At 29.7% G+C, this 25,989-nt stretch overlaps 1 protein-coding gene across 3 annotated transcripts; it reads left to right on the forward strand.

Moving 5' to 3' along the window:
* Nucleotides 1–25,989, forward strand: LOC107449991 (acid-sensing ion channel 1). Of its 3 annotated transcripts, none has more exons than XM_071180254.1 (11): nt 1–125; nt 2,320–2,447; nt 4,083–4,204; nt 6,764–6,924; nt 8,924–9,022; nt 10,761–10,863; nt 14,238–14,295; nt 16,000–16,051; nt 18,322–18,344; nt 19,225–19,297; nt 25,758–25,989. In XM_071180254.1, exons 1-11 carry the CDS (start codon nt 45–47, stop codon nt 25,980–25,982), a joined length of 1,125 nt encoding a protein of 374 aa, XP_071036355.1. In that variant the 5' UTR covers nt 1–44; the 3' UTR covers nt 25,983–25,989. The 3 variants fall into 3 exon arrangements, with proteins under 3 accessions (XP_071036355.1, XP_071036356.1, XP_042902120.1); XM_071180255.1 differs by having other exon boundaries at nt 10,764–10,863; XM_043046186.2 differs by lacking the exons at nt 1–125; nt 2,320–2,447 and adding an exon at nt 2,882–3,095.

Here is a 25,989-nt window from a genome sequence, read left to right on the forward strand (position 1 = left end):
TAGCTTCGGAATTCTGTAGGGTGCATTCCGATTTCTGTTCACCAATGCTGATGAATTATACAGACTTTTGCAGAGAAAATTTTTATTTCTGCAATACTAATTATGAATTTCCAGAAAACGTCACAGTAAGTAAAATGAGCTTTCATTAGCAAAATTGCAAATTTTGAACTCTTAAATCTTACAGTTTTCACATTCGAATTTAATTTTTAAGCTTTTTAAGATTTAAGTTTAACTGATTCACTTTTTCCTCGATGGATTGAAATGTTATGCATCAAATATTCAAAGCTCAGCCCCGTCCCGCCCCCTAGCGGGGGCATCCGGGGTGAAAATTCATTGATCAACAAAAGGATACAATACAATTTCCAGTTTGAAAACAAAAGAAGATGAGAATTTACAATGATAAACATGAATAATAAAACAAAATAAATGAATAATAAATAAATATAATAATATTTAATGCTTATCCTAAATTTTAGTTGACATCCTATAATTTTAGTTGACAATGACTTGTATGCCTTAGATTTGAATAGAGACGAATTTGATATAGCATTACATGATTTCTTAAGTATCTTTGAATATTACTAACAACAACAATCTGAAAAAGAATACAGTATATAACATTGGATCCAAGAGGGTAAACAGGTAAGTGAAAGATTGTAAACATTAAAAACATTGGATCAAAAGGTAAATTAGACAAGCAAAAGCAATTTAAACGTAATAAAACATTGAAAACATAGAAATTGAACCAACAGGCTTCCAGAATATAAAATATAAAATATCATTGAACCAAAAGGGTTCCAAAGTTAAAAACAAATAAATAGCAATGAAGTGAAATGAGTAGAATTAAAAGAAAGCATTAAGAGCATTTAGCTATTTGTGGCAGAGCAGGTGGTCGCTATGCAACCCCGAGAGATGTTAATTAGGTGCAAAGATCTAAATTTGATTCATATGAAGAGGGTCCATGAGATCGTCTGGTGTCATTATATCTACCAGGGTACGTATAATAATCTCAGTGATAGCATATTTTTGTGCTTTAGATCGGAACCAAAGAGTCAAGTCGTTCATATTACGAAAGAGATTTCCTCGGAGTGTCTGGAATTTGTCACATTCGACGATTAGGTGTTTAAGAGATTGATATTTTCCACATTATTTACTATTTCCACGAACATCACGAATTATGCATCAAATATTTTACTTAAATCCACAATCCATGATTTTTTTTCTCTTAAATTCATGCAAATATTCAAGAATACTTAAATTAGTGAATAATTTTTCGTAATCTACCATCTTCTACTATTTATTAAATTATGTCTGAGAATATCAAAGTATTTATTAAATTATCTTGGAAGGTCCTTCTCTAATCCTTCTCTTACGAACAACGAACTTTTAGAAAATACCACGCGAAACGCTTTGCATTCCAACGCAACGCAGCTAGAGAGATAAAATTTGAAGCATTGAATGAGCCACATATTGCTGCATGCTCAAATTTCTCCTCTTATAACATAAACATTAAATATAAACATGCGATATAATATAAATCAAATACATAAATACCTTTATTCACAAACGGCAAGTGTCTGTCATATTTTTATCGAAGAATCTATTGTTAGGTGTTAGTTCATTTGCAAAGATGCTAAGAATTGTAAAATTATTAGAATTGAAATGATGGAAAAGCAATTAGATGTTACAAAAGATATACGTACTCATATTTTTATTAGCATTTTTTGATTTCTCTTGTTGCCACCCTGATGTATAAATTTGCAGCAATTCATAATGCTCTAGATAGTTAAATAAATATTTTTGCCTTCCTGACAGTGATTATTGCTTAATAGTTTTCTATCAGTTTAAATATTTGTAATTTATACAGACAGGATGTTCCGTAACAACCGCCCTTACTAAGTGTTTTCTGAATCCCAGTGAAGAAAATTAAAAAAAATTGTTAAATTTTGAAAAAGTGGGAGGTTTTTTTTTTCCAGAAGGAAAGTAGTATTTCATTATAACGCTTAAAAAAGCAAAGTAGAATAATATCATTAAAAAGCCATTGTCTTGTAAAACTGAAATGCATTCGCCTTTGTTAAAAAACACATTTATTCATCATTCGCAAATAAATTGAGTTTTGATCATTTTAATATATCCTTTTCTCTTTTTGATGTCGAAAGTGTTCAGATTTTGAATACTTTTTGTTCAGTCTCGTTTGAATTTGAATTTAAAACTCATAATTTGCAATTTTTTTCTAAAATTTATTTTTACGAACATTCTAAATATGTATTAAGGAAAGTCTTTAAGGAACACCTTGAGTAGTGTTTTATTGAATTGCAGTTTCCAGTCATCACACCTTACGGATTACCTCAGAAAAACAGAGAATATTTTCGGTCTTTTGGTTCTCGGGACACAGATCTCATTGAATCATGCCAAATTATCTTTCCGACATTCTCCCGTTCTTGTGTGTAAGTTTCACTTTTAGTTTTTTTTCAATTTATTGTTCTGTTTTTATTTATTTATTTTTTCAGTTGTCACATAAGCTTGCATTTATAATACGAATTGAGTTTGCTTGATTCCAAGTTCTTTTTTGCAATATTCAGAATTGTAATTATGCAATAATCAATAATTTAGCTAAACAATAACGCCCATACTGCAGTATGAATTATTTGTTAAGACAATGCGAATCAGCTCATTAGTGTTATTTTTGGGACAACTACACTAAAAAAATAGCAACTTATTTTCTTAAGTCGAAAGTCTTTGTTCCATCCAATTGCGTTTTGTTCCATTTACTTATTGTTACGTATAGACACGCATTCCTGTGTGCTTATTAAGAAGACGGCTTATAAGCCCTTATCAAGTTGAAGATTACAGATCGCAGAAGTTTGAGAAGGACATCACTAAGACACATTCAAGGTGACAACGAAATTAGAACCCACTACTTCCTTCTTATAGAGCGTTGCTGAATCGACGAGACACTATGCCTGGGAGTATTGCCTTTTGAATTTTATAGCGAAACAAATGTATATATTAATTTAAGATTTTTAACGAAAATAAGCAGGTACAAAACGCGTGGAAACTCATAATCATGCGCGATTCATTAATAAATTAATAAGGTAAGTTCCGGTTATTTTTTTTTTCCATACACTGAATGCAAATAGCTACGAGCTGTAAAAATACTAGTTTAGGATGAATTAACATAGTGTCGCAGCTGCACATTTGTATGCGGTATATTTTGTTTTCGACTCTTAATTATATGCTTACAGTATTTAGAATTCTTCTAAAAAGAAAGTTAAGAGCTAGATTTTCTTAAATCAATATTTATGTGAGAAAATCAAATTTTTTATCAAACTTTGACGATTTAGTTTCAGAGCCAATCTATGAAAAAGAGAGATGAAAATATTCAAAATCAGATTATTTGGCAGATGAATTCAGAGCGGTAATAGTGATAATTTCTAAATGTTAAAATAACGGAGAAAAATGGAAAACGCTTGTTAGTATCAGGTTTAAAATTTAAGGTCATATTTAATTGCACTTTTCTGTTGAGATTAATTAGATATTGCTTTAAATGGTTTTCTTGTTTTTTTCCCTTCACCAGTTATGCATTAACTAGTATTATGTTTAACTCTAAAATTCAGCCTGCAATTATCTAGATATTGTTACCATATGATTACTGATAATCATGCGAAATGATTATAGTAGTGTCATCTAATATGATTATTAACATTCATAAGATAATTGTGATTATATGCATTAATGCGATATGTTTTTAATATTATTATGATTATTGACATCTATTCACTAATAATATTGAAATTCATGTAATATAATTATTGATAATCACGTGATGTGACTATTAACATTCTTCTTATTATCATTGATATTTAAGTGATATAATTATTGACATTTATGTGAAAAATGTTGATATAACATTAGATAAAGGCATACTTTTTCCATAATTTTGCAAATATTTTTGAAATAATGAATTTACAGTACATTTCCTTTAGCACATGTTTAAATCAGCTTCAATTTTTTTTAAAATATTGAAATAGAATCTATTTAACTTTGTGATTTTAAGTAATTGATGGAGCTTTTCATTGTAGAAATAATAAGACTATCTTAGTGGATGTCTTTGATTCTATGGGATTACCAAACAACTGCTACACTATCAACAGTTTTGTGGGAGAAGTTCAAACAAAAATTAAAAAGATTCCGTCAAAGACATGTAAGTAATGATTAATTGCAAGCTTTATGATAACAATACTAAAACTAAATCACATATTAAAATGATCTATTTTTAAAGTTATATTACGCTGTGAATTATTAAATTTACTAAAAAATGACACCTATGCTGTGCTGTTAGAAGCATATTAGTATAGATTAGTCAAGAATGGTATAAAATATTTGAAACTAGGGAGTCCTCCCCCTGCTTGCTGTTGAGCCACTTCCGCATTATTACGCCTTCATACTTGCATACTGGATACTGGATTCGAGTATAACTTTATATGTATGAAGATACTCCTTTTAAATGACGCCTCCTGTTTCGCTCACTGTCTCCGATCCCCAAAGAATCCAATGAAATGAAATCTTAGATGGTTTGCTTTGCAAAACTTATTCAGTTAACTCGTTACTAAGTTAAACCAAGTTAAACTATATTTAGTGTAAAATCTTAAAAATTTAAATCAATTATTAAAATTTTTAAAACTAATTCCTCGTAATATTTTTAATGAAAAAAAAAAGTGAAACGAGCAGTAGCACGACTCATTTTTCAATAAAATTATTATTATTGAACCTGCATAAGCATGATTAAAACACTTTGTATGCTGATATGAGAGATTCGCTTTCAACATGTGGTGCGCTAGGTCAGTAAAATAACAAGATTCAAAATTTCATTTAATATAAATGTAAACAGCGCGTTGCTAAGACAACGCAATTATAATTTCAATCCTGACTCTCATTATATTTGGTTACATAAGTAATAATGGATGCAAATATTTTCCCTCATTAATATTGTATTTAATAACTGGAATCAATCATGCTTCTAACTATATATTAACTTGTAATATTAAATGTTATAGTGTCGTCAGTTTGCCTCGTATTTATTCACACAAAATCGCATACTGTAGGAAGACTTCCCTTACAAACATTTCCATTCGTTCCAAATTACAGAGCTCAGTTTGTTCTAGCCTTTTGCTGCTCACGTGAGAATTTTATTCAGAAATTTGAAGAAAAAAAGCATACGTTATTGAACATATTATTTCAATTATTCATTTATTTACCACTAATAGCTATGCAATTTGAGACCTTAGTGAATTTATGTTAGTCTAAGGAAGATGAAAGCAAACACTTAAAGTGTTTATTTGTCCACTTATCAGTGCTCGGGCTTCATTCAAATCTGAATCCCGATAATGTATGTCAAATTCTCGTATTGTTTTTGATTTGCATCAACCGAAGCTCTCACCTAAAAGTAGAATCATGGGTCAATGCTCTCCGACGGCCAGGTTGGCCACAGGAAATTTTTTGTGATTTTCATCCCCTGTAACAAAAATTAGAGTTACTTTTTTCTAAAAATAATTCATATAGTCTTTCAGAAAGGTGAGTTCGTCCCAACATTTGATGCAGGAATTTCTTGAACTCCTAAATGGATTTAAAATCACAAGACTATGGAAATAAACACTTAAAACAATTAAGATTAATTATTAGAAATGAAGATACAAAATACATAAATTGCGATCGTAAAAAAAAGATACATAAATTCAATAAATTGTGTGATGCGGAGAACCAACCGATTCGAAGTATTTTTTTTAAAAAAAATATTATTTTCACATTAAATTATACATTAGTGTTGTTCCCCTTACAATTACATGGTATAATAGAGAAAGAGTATAAAAACAGTTAACGTAAGAGAATTTCAAGAATTTTTCTATTCAACTTCAATCCTTTTGCCGAAGTATTTTTTTAAGTATTACGTAGAATTTTTATTTTTTAATCCATATTGTAATTACATTATTTAATGGGTGATAACAGTAAACTAATAATGTTTACAAATAAGGAATTAAAAGAAAAATTCTATACAATGAGTGGTAAAAACGCTTTTTTTTAAAGCTAAATACAGTTTAACTCCATTCTAAAAGGATGGACTACAAAAAACTTGTTTTGCTTAATGTAATACATAAAGCCATCAAGGGGGGCAACGAATAAAAATAAATAAAAAAAATATTTCGGTTTTAATAATTGAAAAGCTTAGAGGAAAAGCCAGGTAAGTGACATTTTCAGAGAGGTTATAAGCAGCGTAAGTGGAAAAAAAGTGATCTGAGAAATATTTTATTACCGATTAAATATTAGTTGGCGAATCTTATAATTCTTTTTTCTTATTTTCTTTAGCAGTGCCCAATTTGAATTAGTTATGTTGAGATTAAAATGAAGGCAGAAACAATCGCGTTACATTAAACATATTGATAGCAACCTGCTTTATGTTATTTTCGCTGATTCATAAATACCCATAAAAATGTCACTTACCCGGTTCTCCCACTAAGATCTCCAATTGTTTTAGCATATGCCTCCCAGAGTTGTTCAGCGCTTACTAATTGTTTTTTTTAGTCCATCCCATACGATGAACGTGCATTCAGCTATCGTGTAAAAAAAAAAAACGCTTATTGCATCTTTCTTTCTCTTTTAATTTTGGATGATTGAAGATCTGCTACATGTGTTTGTTAAGGATAGTAGTGAAGTGAGACAATCCTTTACTTTAATTTTTTGCTTATTATGATCCTATATTTTTTAGATGTCAATATAAAAATTAAAACATCAGTGAAGGATACTTTTTACACAGCAACGCCAGCCGTGTTCCAAATATCCATTCATAATCCTAGAGTTCTAGTAAATCCATTTAAAAAAGGAATCTCTGTAAAGCCATGTTTTAATTATTATCTATACCCCTCAAAGGTAAGAAATGAAGCACAATTATTTACCACTTTATTAACTTAAGTGACAATATTCACTTTTAGTTTAAAATTTTTGAAAAAAGTTTTTTTAAACTATTTGAAAACAAGACATTTATATGTGTCTTAGAAATTTTGTTTCATAAGAAATATTCGATCGTTTAATTTTAAAACTTGTGTTTGGAATTTAAAATTAGATAATTTAACATCCATTAAAAATGAATGCCATTTAATATTTTTAATCATAATTAATATTTTTTTTGAAAAAATATGTAAAAGAATTTTCTCTATGCAACTTTAAGCTCAGTTTACAAAAATAAGTTTGAAGTTACTAAAATCAATCAATTAAATGAAAGACTGAAGAATAATAAAAATGTTTTCTAAATGATAAAAATTAAACTTATGTAACCCTTTGACGCAGATGAGACACCAGTGACTCTTTTATATATTTTTTTCCTGATTTTCCAGTTACAGGTTATTTTTTAATTTTAAAAACAGTCTAATAGTCAAGACACAAATCTGTCAGATTATCGGAATTATACTTGTACTAAAGTAAAGATCCAAAATAAAGTAGTTTGAAATTTTTTTTCATTCATATTAAAAAATGTATCAATAACTGATTTTGAAAATTAAAGAAATTTTAAAGATGAATAAATTTTTTTCCAAATAATTTCAAATAAGTATTACTAAGAATTTGCTTTCAACGCAGGAAAAGACAGGCATTTCATGCTAAATTTCATAACCGTAAACTATTAAAATACTAAATAGAATATTTTTCCCTTATTTTGGCCTAAAAGTTAATATAAATGAAATAAAAATAGGGTTCATAACAATTTTGCAGCGAAGGGTTAAGAAAACGTGTTACAATTTCTAAACTCCAATAGATGTAATAGAATTTGCAAAAATTTATACACTACTATATATAAAATTACAATTTATATATTTTTATGTACCCATAAACACAAATAAAAGTTATAACTTTAGATCAAAATTGCAGTATGCACGTGCGAGAAAAATAAATTAAGCATTCTGAATAACTTTTGATCTAATGATCGAATTTTCACTTTCTAGGACTCAATCTTAAGGGTTGGAGGGGGCGATTTGAAATAGGTTAATGTTTTAGTGCAGACGAAACCAAGCACAAAACGTACTTTCGCTGTAAAAACATTCCTTCTTTTCGTCGCAATTGGATTTCATGCCATCCAAAATATAGGGGTAGTAGCAATCTGCAAAACAGGGTTCCAATAGTTTCCTTCGAACAGCGGAAGTTTAGATCCCTTCATGATAATTTTATTTTCCCCCTAGTGAAAATTTTTTTAATTGAAATATTTTGCACGTCATTATAAAATTCGTTTATCTAAAGGCAATTTCATTCAAAAAATAATTTTGAATTATTATTTACGTCTTGTGCTGATCAAACTATTTCCCAGATTGCAGCTATCACCTCAATTTCGGCATTCAGAAACCCAAATCCGTCGGGAAAAAAGGAGTTATGTTGATTCAGAGAAAGTGCGTTTTTGTGTCTGATTCCGTACCCTAAATTATCGTCTGCACTGATTCATTAGCCAATTTAAAGTCACCCTTTCACTAAAACCATTAAGACTGAGTCCGTGAAATTCTGATCATTAGATTAAAATATGCGTATTTAGGGGTTCATTTTCGGTGCACTGAACATTTCTTAAACTTGTGTTAATAAATTTTTGTTAAACAAATAATATACTCGTATTATCAATTTACACAATACATTCACTCAAAAAGTTTGCTCAGTGCTGCACTTGTTTTTTTGTGTGCATAATATATAACAACAGAAGCTTTGAGTTTTCGATGAATCGTTTTTTGTATTCTAAATTGATCATTTCATATAAGTGGTACTCTAAATTGATTGAGCAGCTTCATTAAGCCAAATGCTTTGCAACCTTATTATTAAAGAATTTATATTATTTTTCTATCTAAACATTCTTTCTGATTATTATAGTAGCAAAAATAAAAATTTAATATTGCAGGTTGTAAATATTTTGATGTCAGCTCCTTATGACACCAACTGCACAGATTACTTTGAAGAGTGGGTAGCGAGAGGAGGCGTAGGGCCATTGTCTCAAACAGTACGTTAATAACATATTTATCTTTAATGAAATTGTGAATGATTATCTAAAGAAAAATAAGTGTCTTTTTTTCACGAAATATATATTAGCAATTTCCTAACTGATATATCTTTGAGGTCAGCTTTCTACAGAAAAAAAAGAGTATTTTCCTCTTCAGAAAACAGATTTTTCTGTTATTAACCACTGTTTGCAAAATGCAAAATTTCCAGTTTTTTTCGTATGTGTGATGATTTAAAGCTGTTTCGTTAACTAAAAAGTTTTTTTCTGTTTTTCACTCGAATCATAAACGGATCAAAACCGTCAATTCAAATTTAGTTTTTGTCATTCAGTTTTGCTTACCGTACAACAACTTTACTCCCTTCAAAAAATCTTTTTACAATTATTTTATATACATGCTCCTACTTTTCAGCAATTATTTATAAAACTGTGCAATTTGCGTAATCGTATAACTGTGAATTCACTTTATTGTAAAAATGATAATGTACCGGGTTATTATGTTTTCTTAAGATGTAATTTTTTTGGTTAAGTTAGCAGACAATTTTGTAAAAGAGGGTCACTGTAGTTTAAAATGTTTTTACACTTAAATATGATTTGAATTAGACTATAAAAATAGAGACATTTTCAGATGACACTCAAATATGATTTCAATAAGACTTTCAAAATTAAAGCAGTTTAAGATTTTTCTTCATTAGGAAAAGTAGAGCCTTGGTAGCTCAGCCGACTGAGCACTCGCCTTCCAGTCATATGACCAGGTTCGAATCCCAACGTTGATTGGCAGTATGAACTCTGGTAAAATTACCGTAGTGTATGGTACATTTCTTGCAAAAAAAACACAATTCTGGTAAAACAAAAATTTAAAATACACGGTAATTGGGAAATTTTTCCATTCATATGGTAACGGTTTACTGGAAATTCCGATTTTCAAATTATAGTTCTTTTTACCACTCGTTTAGTAACAGATACTATACTGACAAGTAAATTTAACCGAATAAATGGTTTTTAATGCCATTCTTTAAGGTATCATTATAAAAATCACACATTTTTTTCACATTTACCTAATTTTAACATTTATTATAAACCCTTAAATTTATTGCTATTTTTACTAAAATAATTACCAATGTGCTTCGGTAATCACTACAGAGTTTTTGGTGTTCTCATAGAGCCAGAAACACAGTAAATTTAGTTTGGGCCCTACTTATTTTCTCACAAAACTTCACTCAAATTGATGGCAACTTAAACAGAGTGCATTTACACCCAAGTTCAACATCCTAAAACTGAAATTCTCTATTGAAAAAAATGCTTTTTTCCGAATTTAATTTAATTTTTATAGTACCAGCATTTAATACTTTTTATTATATTCAACACTCTAAAACTGGAACTGCTACGTTAAAGAGACTTTTCAAAATTTTATCATCTTGATTCCAGCAAAATCCAATTTACATGTAGCGTATAGTTGAAAAGATCGCGCTTAACCTTTACGTTATTTTTTTTAAAAAATATTTTTGATAATTTTTCAAAATTCATTCAAGTTTAATTACTATAATAATGGATAGTTATACTTGAATAAAACAATTTCATTAGCTCAATCGTCATAAAGCGTAGTTCTGAGTGACAGAAATGAAATAATTATGTTTTAAATAAATGTTGCAATTGATGTCATGTCTATTGACTTGTAAACTATTTTTAATAAGCGACTTTTAGAAACAAACTAACTTAAAAAAATAATCTTCTTCTATAGCAGTGCCGAGAGGAATGTCTTTTGAATGCTACTTTAGAGGATTCTCATTGTGTTGATCCCTTTTACATAGCGTATCCAAACACGGCACCCATATGCAATCAGCGTAAGTAATCATGTTTATTATTAATATGGAATAAAAAGGACGTTGCAGTGATTAATTCTATAAAATATTCCTCAACAGATCATTATTTTTCCTTTTTGTAAACATTGTTTCGATTTTGTTAACAACTGATCGGTAAGTTTTTTCTCTAAACGATATCCAAAGTGGTTATAAAATACCAATGAGGTAAAAGAATATTTCTAAAATGTTGTTTAGCTCTTTAAAGCATTATCAGTTGTTTTTTTCTATATCTTTAAATTGTTTGAAAAAGTGGTAATCGAAATCATTTTAAAGCATAAGATTGGAAACCCCTTTGAAAATTTCAAGCTTAACTGTTAGTGACTGGTTTTGTGTTTGAAGTGCAACAAAAATGTATAACCTGAGTTAAAAAAACAAACTTTGAAGTTTCCTGTTCTCTTTGATAGGGAGACTGCTGGATTCCAATTAATACAAATGAAATATTAATGCAAATGGTCAATCTTTCTGAATAATCTTGTATATATATATATATATATATATACACATAATAATAGNTGTTTTGCCTAATATATATGTATGTATGTATGTATATATATATATATAATATTAATATGTATTTGCAGGTAACACTTTCTTTTTTTGCATAAAACAAAAGCCTGCATTATTATTTTTTGCGTCTTTTTTAGAAAAGAAAAAGGTTCTGATCGTTTAAAAGGGGTCAAGGTACAAATGGGTTAAGACCACGGACGCAATATAATTAAGTGTAATATGACGTTATTCTATTTGTTTATATGAGTGATGGACAATAAAAGAATCAAAAATAAAATGTTAAAGTATATATTTCTGAAACCATTTTGAATATAAAATGCAAGTCTAAATTAAGTTATTTTAAATTATTTCGTTTCCATTTAAAACTGCATTAGAGTCATTGTCCGTAGGTAAAAACCAGCGTGATAAAAATACACTGAACTTCAATAGTTAAACTACAATATTTTTTTTGAAATTTTAAATTGAAAAAAACATAACTTATTAGAGTACTTATTTAACTTATTCTAGAATTAAACTGCTTTGGAGGTTCCGTTCGAGCCATAAAATCTTAAATGTTCAAAAGAAAGAAAAAAAAAGAAGTGATTTTTAGCAAAAGTTACATATTTCGAATCTGAAAGCCAACTTGCAAACTATCTAAAATCAACAAACGAACTGATCGAACGAACGGAATAGTTTACACAGTAAAAAGAATAGATTCGAGAATAGAGTTATTTCATCGTTAGAAAACAGAATTTAATCATTTAAATTGTAATTTCTTACTTGCGGCCAAACATTAACTTTAGAAAGTAAACTGGTTCCTAACATAAAATATCCCCATTCAGTGAAACCAAATACAGATACTATCCTGAATAACTTTTGATCTGCAACTAAATTGAACTCAGTGGCGTGACAGCCCAAGAAGGTCCAGCGCCTACTATTTCAATCTCAATTTTCTAGACCTTGGGTTCGTTTTGGGCTCATACACTAGTGTGTGTGTGTGTGGTCAGCCAAGCACACACGGAAACTCCATTCCTGAAGTATGCATATTGTACTCATTTGTATCGACCCACAGAAGAAGGGATGAAAAGGCTGACAACTATTTCTACACTGTCAGAAATAAAACTCTCACTTTTAGACGGTTCAGCAATCCTTGAGCTGTACTTCGTTACTTTTGAATATCATTTCGTTAAGAAATCACGTGATTTGTAACGAAAAACGAAGTTTCAAGTGTATGACGAAAGTTTTTCCCCCATTTGAATCCTCATCATAGTGCATTATAGGAAATTGCTCACTGGAATGACGAAACTTGGGCGAAGACTAGACGATATAAAATAAAGTTACGAAATAAGTCGACTGTTGGTCTAAGAGTTGGCCTCGCACCAGGAAGATCCTGGTTTTGAATCTCGCTTCGGGTAATTTATCTTTCCTTCTTATGTTGTTCCTTCTTTGTTCTATCTGTCCTTCTTATGTTGTTAAGGTGACATTGATCCAGCTATAGGGTGTCCGCGATAAAGTGATTATTAGAAAAGTTGAATACATTAGGTACTAAGAGTTTCTTTTTTGTTGGTAAAAAATAGAATCATGAAATATTTCTTTACTTTTGACGAAATTCATTTCCTCGAAGAAGTGATGATTGTTACTTCGTTATTTTGATGAAATATTTGTTCGAAGCATATACCAGGAAACGGTTTGTGAAAAACGAAGGCATTGTCGTGAAATTTGAGTATCCATTTCCTAATGTGCATGAGCAGCCATTAAAGTTATCAGGATAATTCTAAATACGAGATGTAATATTAACCGTCTTTTCGTCCTCACTACTTATTTCCTAAATTTATTTTGAGAGTAGTCCTGCTTCATATATTGACCTTTTTAAAAACTTCTTCAAAACCGTCTTCACGTCTGTCAAGTCTTGAAAATATTTCCCATTTTTGATGTTCTCAAAGCATTTTTGTATATTTTTGAAGAAGTTTTCAAAAGGTAATATCTTACCACTTCATTTTCTCGGGATTATTTTATTTAAGCTTAATGTAGTTATTTATGCTACACATATTTACACGTCCCGCAGTGGACTGATCGTTAAGACACTGTTCCCAGCAGATCACGGAAGTCAAGCATCACTGGCTACGGTCAGTGTGCGGGTGGTTGACCACTTGGATCAGTCTGCGTAGGGACCGAGGGTGTGCGGTATTGATCCTCGTTAAACTGTGCTACTGTAAAGTGCTCGACTTCGCGCGCAGGTCGTTGGCCTATCGAAGGGGGGGGGTCCCATCCCCTCCGCAGAGGATCAAAATTGTGATGGCATGTCTGCGGATCATCCGCCGGGATGCTTCCCAGACCGTCGCCAATAGCCCATTGTGCAGCTCTAGTGCGACGTAAATTAACAACAACAACAACAACATATTTACACCAGACGTAAAAAATTTTATCAGAATAACTTCCCTAGGAATGTGTGAAAAGTAGAATTCTCTTAAATCAGTCTCGCAACTTGTATAAGTTTCAAAGCACCTAAGCAAAATATTTTTTCCAAAATTTAAAAAAAAAAAAAACAAGTTATTACATTTCAGATTTAATTACATGTTTTAAAACTTTCAATTTTATGATAAANCGTATATATATAATACTTGATATAAACACCAAAATACTTGTATATGCAGATATAAAGTCTATCATGGAGAAAGTATAAAATTCTGGAAATTATTATTGCTTGAAAAAAGAGCACGAATAATTGAGTAATTTCAATGAATGCTAAAATAGGCTTTAAATAGGGATGTTTCTTAAAAGCAATATGTGTTTTCTTATTTAAGATAATTTTCAGCTATTTTTAACAATATAAATGCTTTATCAAAAAATAATTTTATTTATTTTTTTAGCTGTATATGGAAATAAATATTTCAAAAAGTGTTTGCACCTTTGTTCTAGGGCATGCTAGTAAGTAGTAAATATTATTTTACTTGTCATTATAAATTTTCGTTCTTATGAAATAATTAATATCATAAAAATAGTGCATTTGAAATAAAATGAAAGGTCACTATTACCAGTCTCAAGTCTTTGGCGTAAGGATAAAAGAAAAAAAAAATAAATAAAAATAAAAAACGTATCGGACTTAAAATTTCTGTAAACATATAAACTAAAATTATCTGTGCTTATAAGGAATTAATAAAAGACATATAATTGCTTATAAGAGGGCAAACGAGACAATCATTAATGAACGGTATAGTTAACTTTTCAAGTGTTATAATAATTATTCATCGGTAAGTTTTACATTTATCAACTTACATTTACCTATTGATGTGGCTCAGTAAGATTCGAGGTACTAAGGCTCTGTTGTAGAAAATAAGCTTTTTATACTTAGGCCAGTAACATATATGGGAGATATTCTTTACTCTTTCAGTTAAAATAGTTAGTAAAAATAATTAACAGAAAATAAACTAATGTGAATTTTCTTTTAAAAAAAAAAGGAGTTCCATTGAGTGAATTTATAAATCTCTGAGAAGCTCAGTCCCTTTCTTCCCCCCTCATTCATCACTGCTTTTTTTTTTCATTTTAAAAGTCAAAATTCTTTTCGAAAAAAGAGATTACTTCATTAATAAAATATAAGTATGATAATTTCATGTAAGGACATTTTATTAATATGATATTCATAGCGAAATGGACAATTACCTGTATTTGTAAAACAATAAACTTTAATTAAAACTTAAACCTAGGGATAAATGAGATATAATAATGATAAATGAGAAGAAATAAATCGTTAACCATATATAAATACAACCTTACATCATTGAAACAGTTCAAATTGTAAACAGCTTCCATCTCACTGAAATTAATATTTTTTCTTTATATTTTTAAAAATTTCTATATAAGAGTTAGGATTTACAACTGGCAACATTTCACCTCTCATTCTGTTTTTTTGTCACATTTGACTTCAATTGAAGCACGAGCTTATAAAATAAAGAGTTAGAGAGCGATAGATTTTGCTGCAATAATCATTAAATAGTCATTATTTATAGCAGAGAAAAAAATGCGGGAAAATTTGCGAAAAGAGAGCTTAAAAAATTGTATTATCTTTAGAACAAACTGAAATTTTGAAAAACTCGTGTTAAGTTCATAAGCAAAAGTGCCTTATTCAGCATGTCATTTCTCAACTCCGTAACTATTTTTCGGTGGGCTGCAGATCCACCCTCATGGTAATTTTTACTGTAAGTTTAGCTGTTAAAATTCTCGTACTAATTATAAAATGTTAAAATTTCACATTGTATTCTCGCTCTCTGTATACATTTCTACCACTATTTGTACTAAGTCTTTCAGTTCGGTGTTACGCGATAAAACAGAATGTATGTTTAAGTATAGCAAAAAAAAAAAAAAAAAAAAAAAAGCATTTAAAATTGTTATAACTTTTAAACAAGTTAAAATTTCGAAAAAAAGTAACTCTTATTGCTTCTTTAGACGCGGGTAGAGTAAAAAGTGAAAATTGCAGAAAGTCACGTACTTGTCGGGCTTCAAAAAGAAGGGTTGAGTTACGGCTTTTATGATAAAACATTATGCATATTCCTCACCATTTAATTTTTATGTTTCAAAAATTAATGCATATGAATAAACATAATTTAATGTATAATTTTATTTTTCAATTTAAAGCCGCGAAGATATTTTGATTGATGTGGAAGAACATGCGTCATTGTTGGCAAGAGTGAGTATTCTTAGATATTGAAGACGCGCTAATTGTTTTCCTTTTTAAAAATATTCGATTTATATTATCATTATAATTTTTTAAAATTTTAACATGACCGAAAAAACATTCAAGACTGAGAAAATTTAATCCTTTATATAATGATTGTTCCAAAATCACAAAAAATTTGTATTTTTATAATTCGTGATAGAAATGAAATTAAACAAAAAACACACTTTCGGAGACTTGTTAATATTTAAGTGAAGAAGAAAAGAAAAACGTTATCAGAACTTAACGAGTCATTAAAGATGTATGCGAAATTAAAAACACCAAACCCTGTTTGATTGAAGTTCAAAAGAAGTTTAAAGACAATTATCAGAAATACTTTCGAATTTCATCTCGCAAACAAATGAGATGCTTTTATCTCTGGAATTCAATAACGTTTTTGTTTCACGTTAGCTTAAATATTAATGCGAGACCATCAGCCATTTGACGTAGAATCATTCTTACACTTATTTTTCATACTTTTTTTTCATTATATTCTATTATTTTAGGTTAAAATATGTGAAAAATATCATATTTAGCATTTTAATAAGTTATGGTTATGAAATACTGCATGAAACTCCGTTAAAAGTAAAATTTTCCTAACAACGGCTCACTTAAAAACAATAATTTTCACATTTGCACTTAGTCGGAGCTATTTAGATCTAAGAAAAACACTTATTCATCATTAAATTTCTTTAATTTACGAAATCAATTGTTGATAATTTTTTGAATATGAATGAAATTTTTTTTTGGATTTTATAGTTTAGTACAAATATAATTTTAGTAATCTTAACAGATTTTTTTTATTTACTATTAGACTGTTTTTCATCATTAAAAATACTAAAATATATTTTTCCTTGGAATTAAAGCGTCAGAAAAAAATATATAATAGTAAAGCGGTGTCCCATCTGCGCCAAAGCGCTTTTTTCCAGTTTTGGTTGGGATTTTAGAAGTATTGATCAAAGATGGTAAAAACGGAACAATGCAAGTTATTCAGTGCTTCACGCAATGATAAACTAAAATTGCATTAATCGAATGTTTAATGCTGAAAACTTGCTTTTTGCAGAAGAATTTTTTATGATATTAGTAACAAAATTTAAGCTTTGATTCCTTCGTTAATTAATTTTATTTAAAACTATTTTGCTACATGTGACTAGACCTGAAAATTTAAGTTTTCAGTTAGCAGTCAATGGCCGTTAGATTTTAATAACTTAGTACCCTATTTTCCCCTTAAACTTAATGAGTAGGTGACTGATATTTAGAGGTCCTTTTCATTTAATACCCAACTTTTTCAAACCTTTTTCTGCTTTGACCTTTTTTTTTAATATAATTTAAATTGTATTAAAAAAAAATGCATTAGAAATATTATACGTCTATAAAAAGTTTTTTCAACAATAAAAATAATATAAGTATTCGAAAAAATTAGTTAAACATACTGACTTCAAAGAGGTTTATTTAAAAAATATTTGCGTAGACAAAATAATTTAATGTATACATTACATCTTTGAAATATGTGAATTCTTTTTCCACACAAATTTTAAAATCAGAAATTGATGGATTCTGATAGATCAACATTTTGAATGGAGACATTGGATATTTTAAGGAAAATTCTGTTTTCCAGAGTCGCTTTAGCATTGATTTATTTTTATCATTAAACAATTTTTTAAAAAAGCAGTGTGAAAAAAATGACCGGTTGTTTATTTAATTTACGTCGCCACTTTTTTTTGTTTTTCTCGGCATGTGGTTAGTGGTAATTTTCTGGTCTACCTATGACTTATTGATTCAATTATCTACCAGCTATCATTACTCTAGAGACATTTTTAAGTGCGGCTGAAATTAAAAAAGAAAAAGATCCGCTTATTTTAATGCTTTTGAGTTCGAAAAATCTTCCACAAAAAGTAGTGCTGCCATAAACATAAATGAAGATGTTAATACTTTCATCTCACAAAACAATTTTAAATAAATTGCAATCTTTTAAAACAAAATTGTATAATTTAGATTTTTCAAATTGATTTTGTAAAAGAAAAGTAAGTGTGTTGCATTCGACTCTCTTCAATGGAATTGTTGAGCAGTTTCAATTCAATTCGTTGATGTCAAATTATTTTTATGTACCATGAAAAAAACAATAAACAATGCAGCAAAAATTTTGTATTTGTAAATAATACTTTAACTTTTCTTATCTGAAAAATGTCTAGTGTTTTTGAAAAAATATACAGTTATAGATTAATAAAATCATTCTTTTTTAGGAGAACAAAGATGAGGCCGATGAGTAAGCTAATTAATTTTTATAATTTTCTTTGTAAATTTTTAATGAACGGTAAAAATGAAATAAAAAAGGTAGTTGGCTCATACTGGAGCTGCGGGATAATGTTGACATCGAAAAAGTATATACATTAGGGATAGCAAATTAATACTTAAAGCAGGAAAAAAATAAATAAAAAGACTGATCAAAAGAAGATATCAAAATTTAACCAAGTCAATACTGATTAATGCGGGAATGAAGACATAAAACTTGTTTGATTGCTGAATAAAACTTGAAAAATAATAATTAAAAACAGTATAAGATATCAATCCAACGGGCTTTGATGTATTCATTCACTCAGACATTCGACGCAGATTTTTTTGTTTCGATAAAAACGTGCGATCTCAAACTTGCATACTTTTCATTTTATTTTTAATAAGGATTCTAATAGAGCACATTCTTTCCAATTATCTATATCTCTGTACTTAACGCCGATAATTATTATTTGGGATCAAGCAAGAAAGTGATAAACCCTTAAAATCCGATACATATTTCTCGAAATTTAAGCATTTTAGTGATTGACGCACTTTAATTCATTGGTATTTTAATTATATGCTGAATATTATTAACTTGCATTCAATGTTTTTCGAATGACTGAATTAATGTGGTATTATTTCGGATTAAATAAACTCTAGAGTATTCATCTTAACATCTCCTCATTCTTACCTCAGTTATCATCCTTTTTAGACATACTTCCTAAGCCTTTTTCTTTAACCTTGAATTTATCGTAGTATAGCCTTATTTAATAATTCAAAACCAATTGGAAAAGTCTGTGATTTGATTTTATTTTTAAAAAAATCATATATTAGTTAGAGAAAAAGATTGACATCATGCATTTACATTTCAGGTGCATTTCTGTTTTGACAATAGCATTCAGCAGAATGGAAGTAAAAACTTTCAGATATTCCGCGAAGTATCAGGTAATGTGCAGCATTTTTATTTTAAACCGAAATTTGGTGTCAATTAACAGGAGAGTATAAAGCAAGTCGATACTTATCAAAATAGAAAATTCGGTTCGATGTATAATGATTCATCCGCTCTATCTATAATATCTCACCATAAAATAAATGAGTATATAGTCAATGTAGATTGAGTTTGTTATAAACAATTTATAGGGCAAATCTCATAATCCAGAGAGAGCAGTTCAATATAATATTCTTCTGATAGATTGTAAAGCTATAAAGTGGAAAATTCATATAGTGTGGTTTAATAACAGAAGTCTTATAAATCTTGACCTTCTTTTCCTATTAGTGACAAAGCTGATTCCTTGGGGTATTCAACCGCTTTTCCTTCGAGGTTAATATCTTCCTTACCTGTACTATGCATGATTCTTTATCGCCTTACGAGATCATCGCCAACAAAACCAATTATTTTTATTTTTTGAAATGCCGGATGCTATTTAGGCAAAGTATGTCATAGATGGCAACGTTACTTTTAAAAAGTAACGAGTAAAAGTACAAGTATTTTTAAAAAAAGTAACGATTATAACCAAAGCGTTGCATATTTTAAAAAGTAACGAGTAAAAAGTACAAGTAAAAGTACNTAATTTATTCGTGGATATAATTACATTTATTCGATATTTTAATACTTACTGACGATAGATTAGAACAAACATCAGTGTTTGGAGTATCGGGCAAATATATACCGGGCAATGGCACTTGACCTTAAAGAAACATCAGTGTAGGGTATACCGGGCAAATGTATACCGGGCAGTGGCACTTGATCTTAAAAAAACATCAGGGTAGGGTATACCGGACAGTGGCACTTGATCTTAAAAAAACATCAGGGTAGGGTATAGCGGGCAAATGTATACCGGGCAATGGCACTTGACCTTAAAACATCAGTGTAGGGTATACCGAGCAATGACACTTAAACAGACCTAATATGACTAGACCTTTGGTAAATGTCCGAAATATATACTTGGTCTAGTGCCACTTTTGCTATAGCCTAAATATTAAAAAAAATTAAACAAAGCGTTTGAATCAATTTTAAACTGATAACGAAATTATTGCTTTAAAATTAAAAAAATAATAATAAAAACTGCGCCAGATAAGAGTAATTGAAGTAGTTGCTTTATACAGCACATGTGCGGAAAAAAATTTAAAAAAAAATTAGCCACGTGCATCTAAAAGTGGATGAATATCCCAAGACACCCATCTGCATATAGACATTGGAACAGACTTCATTCTTCCAGGAAATTTCCTATCATTGAATGATATAACGTCTATAAATGACTTGTTCTTTAAACATCTCTCTAAGAAAAGAAGCACAGAAATGCCTTGAAAAAGAAACCAAGGAAGTGAAAGTATACTTTTTTAATGGAGTCTATCACTACAAATTATCGAAGCGTGTCAGTAATTCGTATGACTGCTGTAGATCAGCCCTGAAATTGAAAAGTTTAAACTTTGTTTCAATATAATTATAAATAAAATTTTACGTAATAATTGTTTAAAATTTGATTGGCGTTAAAATAGACATTTGAACATTATAATTGCAATTTTGTAGTTACTACCCAATAATGTTCTAATTTGCGGATACCTAGGGCTGGGATAGCTTGGTAGGTAGGGCACTGAGCCCATGTTCAGGAGGCTGTGGGTTCGATCCATCCCCGCAGGCCGAAGACTCCCCGTGTAGTAAATGGTGACTGTTAGACGTTAAATCTGTCGGGTCACAAAGTCCTCCTTGTTCCTATAACAAATTATAGCTCTGGGAGTACTGATCCAGGAGTTTTCTTGTCCTCTGGATTGAGCTGAAAATGACAAGGCTACTGAGTTGAACATTAGCAATGGTAAACCACAAAATTGGGTCGACTGTTCAACGACGGATAAAAAAAAATTATGGATTCTTAAATAATCGAATTTCTTCTAGCAAAATGACTTTATAAAGTTCATCAGCAGCTGTGAATATACTTACCAAAGAAAGACTACTAATTATTTAAAAATATTTTAATCATTTTAGCAATAATAGTCTTAAAATTAGGTTTTATGTCCGACAACTTAGTTCATAGGCCCTGAACGTCTTTAGAGTTTGTACGTGACGTAAAATTTGGTTTTATGTCAGACAAATAAATTCACAGACTGTGAGTGGTTATGGAATCTGTTCTTGGTGTATGCACAAGCTGAAAACGAATAAAATATACAAAAATTTGATTTTTGAAAAATAACTAATAAATAATTGTTGATCGCATAAGAAACTTGAATGATAGGTTTCAGTGAGAAATCTCTAGGAAATTGTTGACGAAACACAGTAAGCAAAATTTCGACTTATAATGAAATTTATAACGAAGAACTAAAATTCAAATTCGAAATAATTTTCATAAAGATTTTTCTATAATAATTTAATATTTTAATTTAGAGAGATTCTTGCTCTTGATGCTTGCTGCACAGAGATTTTATGTTAGTTTCCAATTTGGTTAGCTTCAGCTTCAAGTCTCCCCACTGTGTTATATCCAGGCGATTTTCTTTTTTTTACCAGTAAATCATTTACAGCACTAAATCCACATTCAGCTAAATATGAAGATGGAATCGGTAACAANTGTTAGTTTCCAATTTGGTTAGCTTCAGCTTCAAGTCTCCCCACTGTGCTATATCCAGGCGATTTCCTTTTTTTACCAGTAAATCATTTACAGCACTAAATCCACATTCGACTAAATAAGAAGATGGAAACGGTAACAATAGTTTTCATGCATATTTGGTTGAATTTGGGTATTTGATTTCTGTTTCCTCACAAAGCCATGCCATCACTCCTTTTATATAAAATAAAGTTTTATCTGACATTTTGCATTTCTGAGAGTTCTTCTTGATACTGCATATTTCATGTACCAGACAAATGCACTAACATTGGCTGCATCATCCGTGTTGAAAAATCAATTTGTTTTAAATCAGAAAATCTTTCTCTTAAATCAGCCGATAGAATTTTCAGATGATTGGCAATAAGCGGTATCATTTACTAATATTAAGTAAAGCGGTATCATTTACTTTTAATTTTTGGGGACAATTAAACTGATCCAAGTTTTTGTTTTCTGACTTAACTCAATAAGGGTAATGAAACCAAATATCTTCGTTTTTGTATCAATAAGAGTTTTATTTGTTCCTTGAAGTTGCTTATTTAATATATTTAGTTTTTCAGAGATATCGGCTAAATAACTCACAAATGCTTTACCATCGACTGTTAACAGATACTTAATATCAGGTTTGTCGCTTAAAAAATCACTAAGAGTATCAAACAGTTCCATGAATCTTTTCAAGCAGTTCCCTTTAGAGAGCCATCTTACTTCAGAGTGAAGTAAAAGTCTCACATGGTCTGCATTTTGTTCTTCACAAAACAGCTTGAAGAGGAGCTCGCATTTGGCATTAGCTTTAATAGCATCGATACACTTTATTACTGAATGTAATTACTTCATTTGGAACAGGCGAGATGTTTTTAGCTACCAAGTTTTCCCTATGCACAACTTTTCCCTATGCAATAACACAATACACAAGAATCATTTCTGGATTCTCATCTTTCATCAATTTTAAGTAGCAATTTTTCTTGCCCATCATATTAGGAGCACCATCTGCAGCACAAGATGTTATATTTTTCATTGGCATATTATAGACATCTAAGTTTTTTTTTAGCTTATTATATAATATCTTTGGTGGTAGTGGTGCTTTCTAATCTTTTACAGAACAACATTTCTTCAACAAAATGCTCCTTATCAATATATTTTACGTAAGTTATCAATACTGCCACACTGTCTATCAAAGTTGATTCATCCATTTGCACTGAGAATTTTCTTGTTTTTAGCTTGTCAGCAAGTTATTTTTCAATATCTTCACTCATTTCGTCTATTCTTCTGTTAACAGTATTGTTATTGAGTGGCATAGCTTTTACATCTTTTTCAAGAACCGTTTTAAGAAATGCTGATAATGACGGTTTTATTTAATTCTCTCCTATAGTATGATTTCTTCCAAATTTAGCAATGAATAAAGAAATTTCATAACTAGCCTCAAGAATACAATTATGAGTTGAAGTGTGAGCAGTAAATAAAGACTTTACTGTTGCATTGCAGGCATAAAAGACATACTATGGTATTGATTTCTGTCACTGAATGTTGCGAAACACTACAGAAGTTGCGACGGGTTATTCAGATGCGAACAACTGCATTGTTTAGCGAAATTTTAAAGCATCAAGGGGTGCAGCCTGCCATATGCCGCAGGGAGGTTAGTTAACTACCAAAAACTCAGTTCACATTTTGGTCTCATCAAACGAATTTATAATATTTATTGGCCGCAATTATTTAAGAAATTCGCTTTTTTTCTTTCAATTTTGGGACCGAAATCTAGCATTGTATTTAAATGGCCCGGAGCAAATAGGTAAAACTCTTGTCGAGTCCATTTTCGAATTGCCCCCCTTAACAATCAAATCGCCCCCCAGTGGGGCGTGGGCCACACGTTGGGAAACACTGAACTAAAGCATTAGGCAAATTAGGGATTAACAATTGCATATAAATATAATTAATGATTTCAGAAACCATTATATGAGTTTAAAGAAAGTCCTTACTTTCGGATTCCCAGTGATCTTTCTACGGAATCCAAGGGTTCCATGGAACAACTTTTAGGAACCATTCCATTAGATGAAAACTTTTTAAAAATGAAATAATAATTTTCAAATTATTTATAAACATGTGTCAAGCATCTTAAATGAGATAGAAGTAAATAAAGTAAAAAATGTTTAAGAAAATCAAATAAAACAGTGAGTTAAGTTATCGAAAAAAAAAAATGCAAATACGAATTTTTATAAAAACTATAGCTATTACCAGTTGCATAAATGGTAAAATTCGAAATCTTAAATTGCTTTGCAAATTTGATTAAAATTATTACAATGAGTATCATCAATAATTGAAGCCTTACTTCGTTAGTTACACTTAAGGCTAGAAAAAAACATAGAATTTCATGTGTGTGTTGTTAAATTATCAAAATCTTGCAACAAAAAAAAATATCGACTATCGTCACAGACAAGGTGGAAAGAAATATGGTATGGCTTGAACTACGGAATACGTGCTAATAATTATAGTACTGTACTCTTGAGTGAACAAAACACTACATGACAGAATCTTATCAAAGAGGAAACTATTGAATATAAAGTTACTGTAAAATTTTTGACTTTTTGTGTGCTAATTTAAGAGATAACAGTAAGATGCAATTTTTTTTCGATTAGTGCATTTCTCATGATATTTGTCATTTTCAAATCTTGATATGTTCCCTGAATGCTGCACGCGAGAGCAGTCGCGCACTAACTTACGACACCACAAACAATTTCTCTTTTAATTGGATACATAGAAGCATTGTGGGTATGGATCCTCATGGGTTGCTGATTTTATTTATGTTAGCAACTGTTCTTTCCATTATATTTAGAGTAAGCCTAGACCGTCAAATGCGAACTCTCTGAAGTGACACATTCTATATTCTTTCACAAAGAAATATTTGATTTATTTCTTATTTAACACAAACATAGGCACGAAGCCATGCAGAACGTAAACTAATTATGCAACAAAGTTGCCAGATACGCAAAACAAAATAATCACTGTTATAATAAAATACATAAACAAATAATTAATCTAGGTGAAATAAAAGATGCAGTTGAAAAAGAATTATACTTTAACAGATTCGATTTGTGATACTTAATAAACTTTGAATTAATTAGCATTTTAACTTATGTGGATAAACTTAGCTCGACTTTAGCCAGCAATATCCATTATATTAAATATGCCATCTTGTTTATAAGTAGTCAGCTGCTGCTGAGATCATAAGTTAGGTGGTTGTGTAACAGAGTTTGTATCCTATTGTAATATTAATAGTTCAATATTATGACGATTTTAAACACAAAAATTTTGAAAAGACGCATAGTAACGTTATTTAAAATATTTGTTTAAAATATAGTGCGTTTAGTTAGTTATAGTTAGTAAAAATTAAAAATATAAATTAAGTTTTTCAAATGTTGAGATTATAAAATCTAAATCTCTCGACTATTAAATTTCAAAATAAACCAATCAATAAGTTTACGATTCATAAAATACTCACAAAAAATTTGATTCAAATGGCTTACATTATTTAATTTCAATTCTTTATGCTTGCTTTGAGAGAAAGCACAAGGACAATATACTCTATTAGTATTCTATTTTTGATTTTCTTAAAACTTTTTATTTTTTGTAACTTTAATTTTTTTAGTTTTTCTTCTTAAAAAAATATTTTAGGGAGCATTACTCATTTCTAAAGAAAAGCACTTTTTGTAACAGAAAAATCAGGATTTATTTTTTTAAATTAATATTAAAACAAATAAAATCTTGGCATTTTAATTGACCTGCTTTCATATTAGCCCTTTATTTTAATTTCTTTTCAGGGAATCGAAATGTTTGGCAATATTGGCGGTATTTTGGGAGTTTGGCTTGGTATTTCTCTTATGGCGATAACCGATGTCTTTGAAACATGCTACGTTGTTTTTCGTCACTTTAGAAAAAGGATCCATCGAAAGAAGATAAAGAAGGAATTAATCAAGGCAGAAAAGCTATTTCAAGATTGTTATCATTGTGATTCGAAAGGGAATTTTACATTAAAGATTTATTAATGGGAAA

This window comes from Parasteatoda tepidariorum, chromosome 4 (genome assembly GCF_043381705.1).
Source record: "Parasteatoda tepidariorum isolate YZ-2023 chromosome 4, CAS_Ptep_4.0, whole genome shotgun sequence".
Lineage (NCBI taxonomy): Eukaryota > Metazoa > Arthropoda > Arachnida > Araneae > Theridiidae > Parasteatoda > Parasteatoda tepidariorum.

Bases quoted from the DNA above. Each gene is read 5' to 3' on its own strand.
- LOC107449991 (XM_071180254.1), top strand. From the start codon at position 45: ATGCTGATGAATTATACAGACTTTTGCAGAGAAAATTTTTATTTCTGC. The intron at 18,345-19,224 runs GTAAGCTAATTA...TTTACATTTCAG, and splicing joins AACAAAGATGAGGCCGATGA to GTGCATTTCTGTTTTGACAA. The intron at 19,298-25,757 runs GTAATGTGCAGC...ATTTCTTTTCAG, and splicing joins GATATTCCGCGAAGTATCAG to GGAATCGAAATGTTTGGCAA.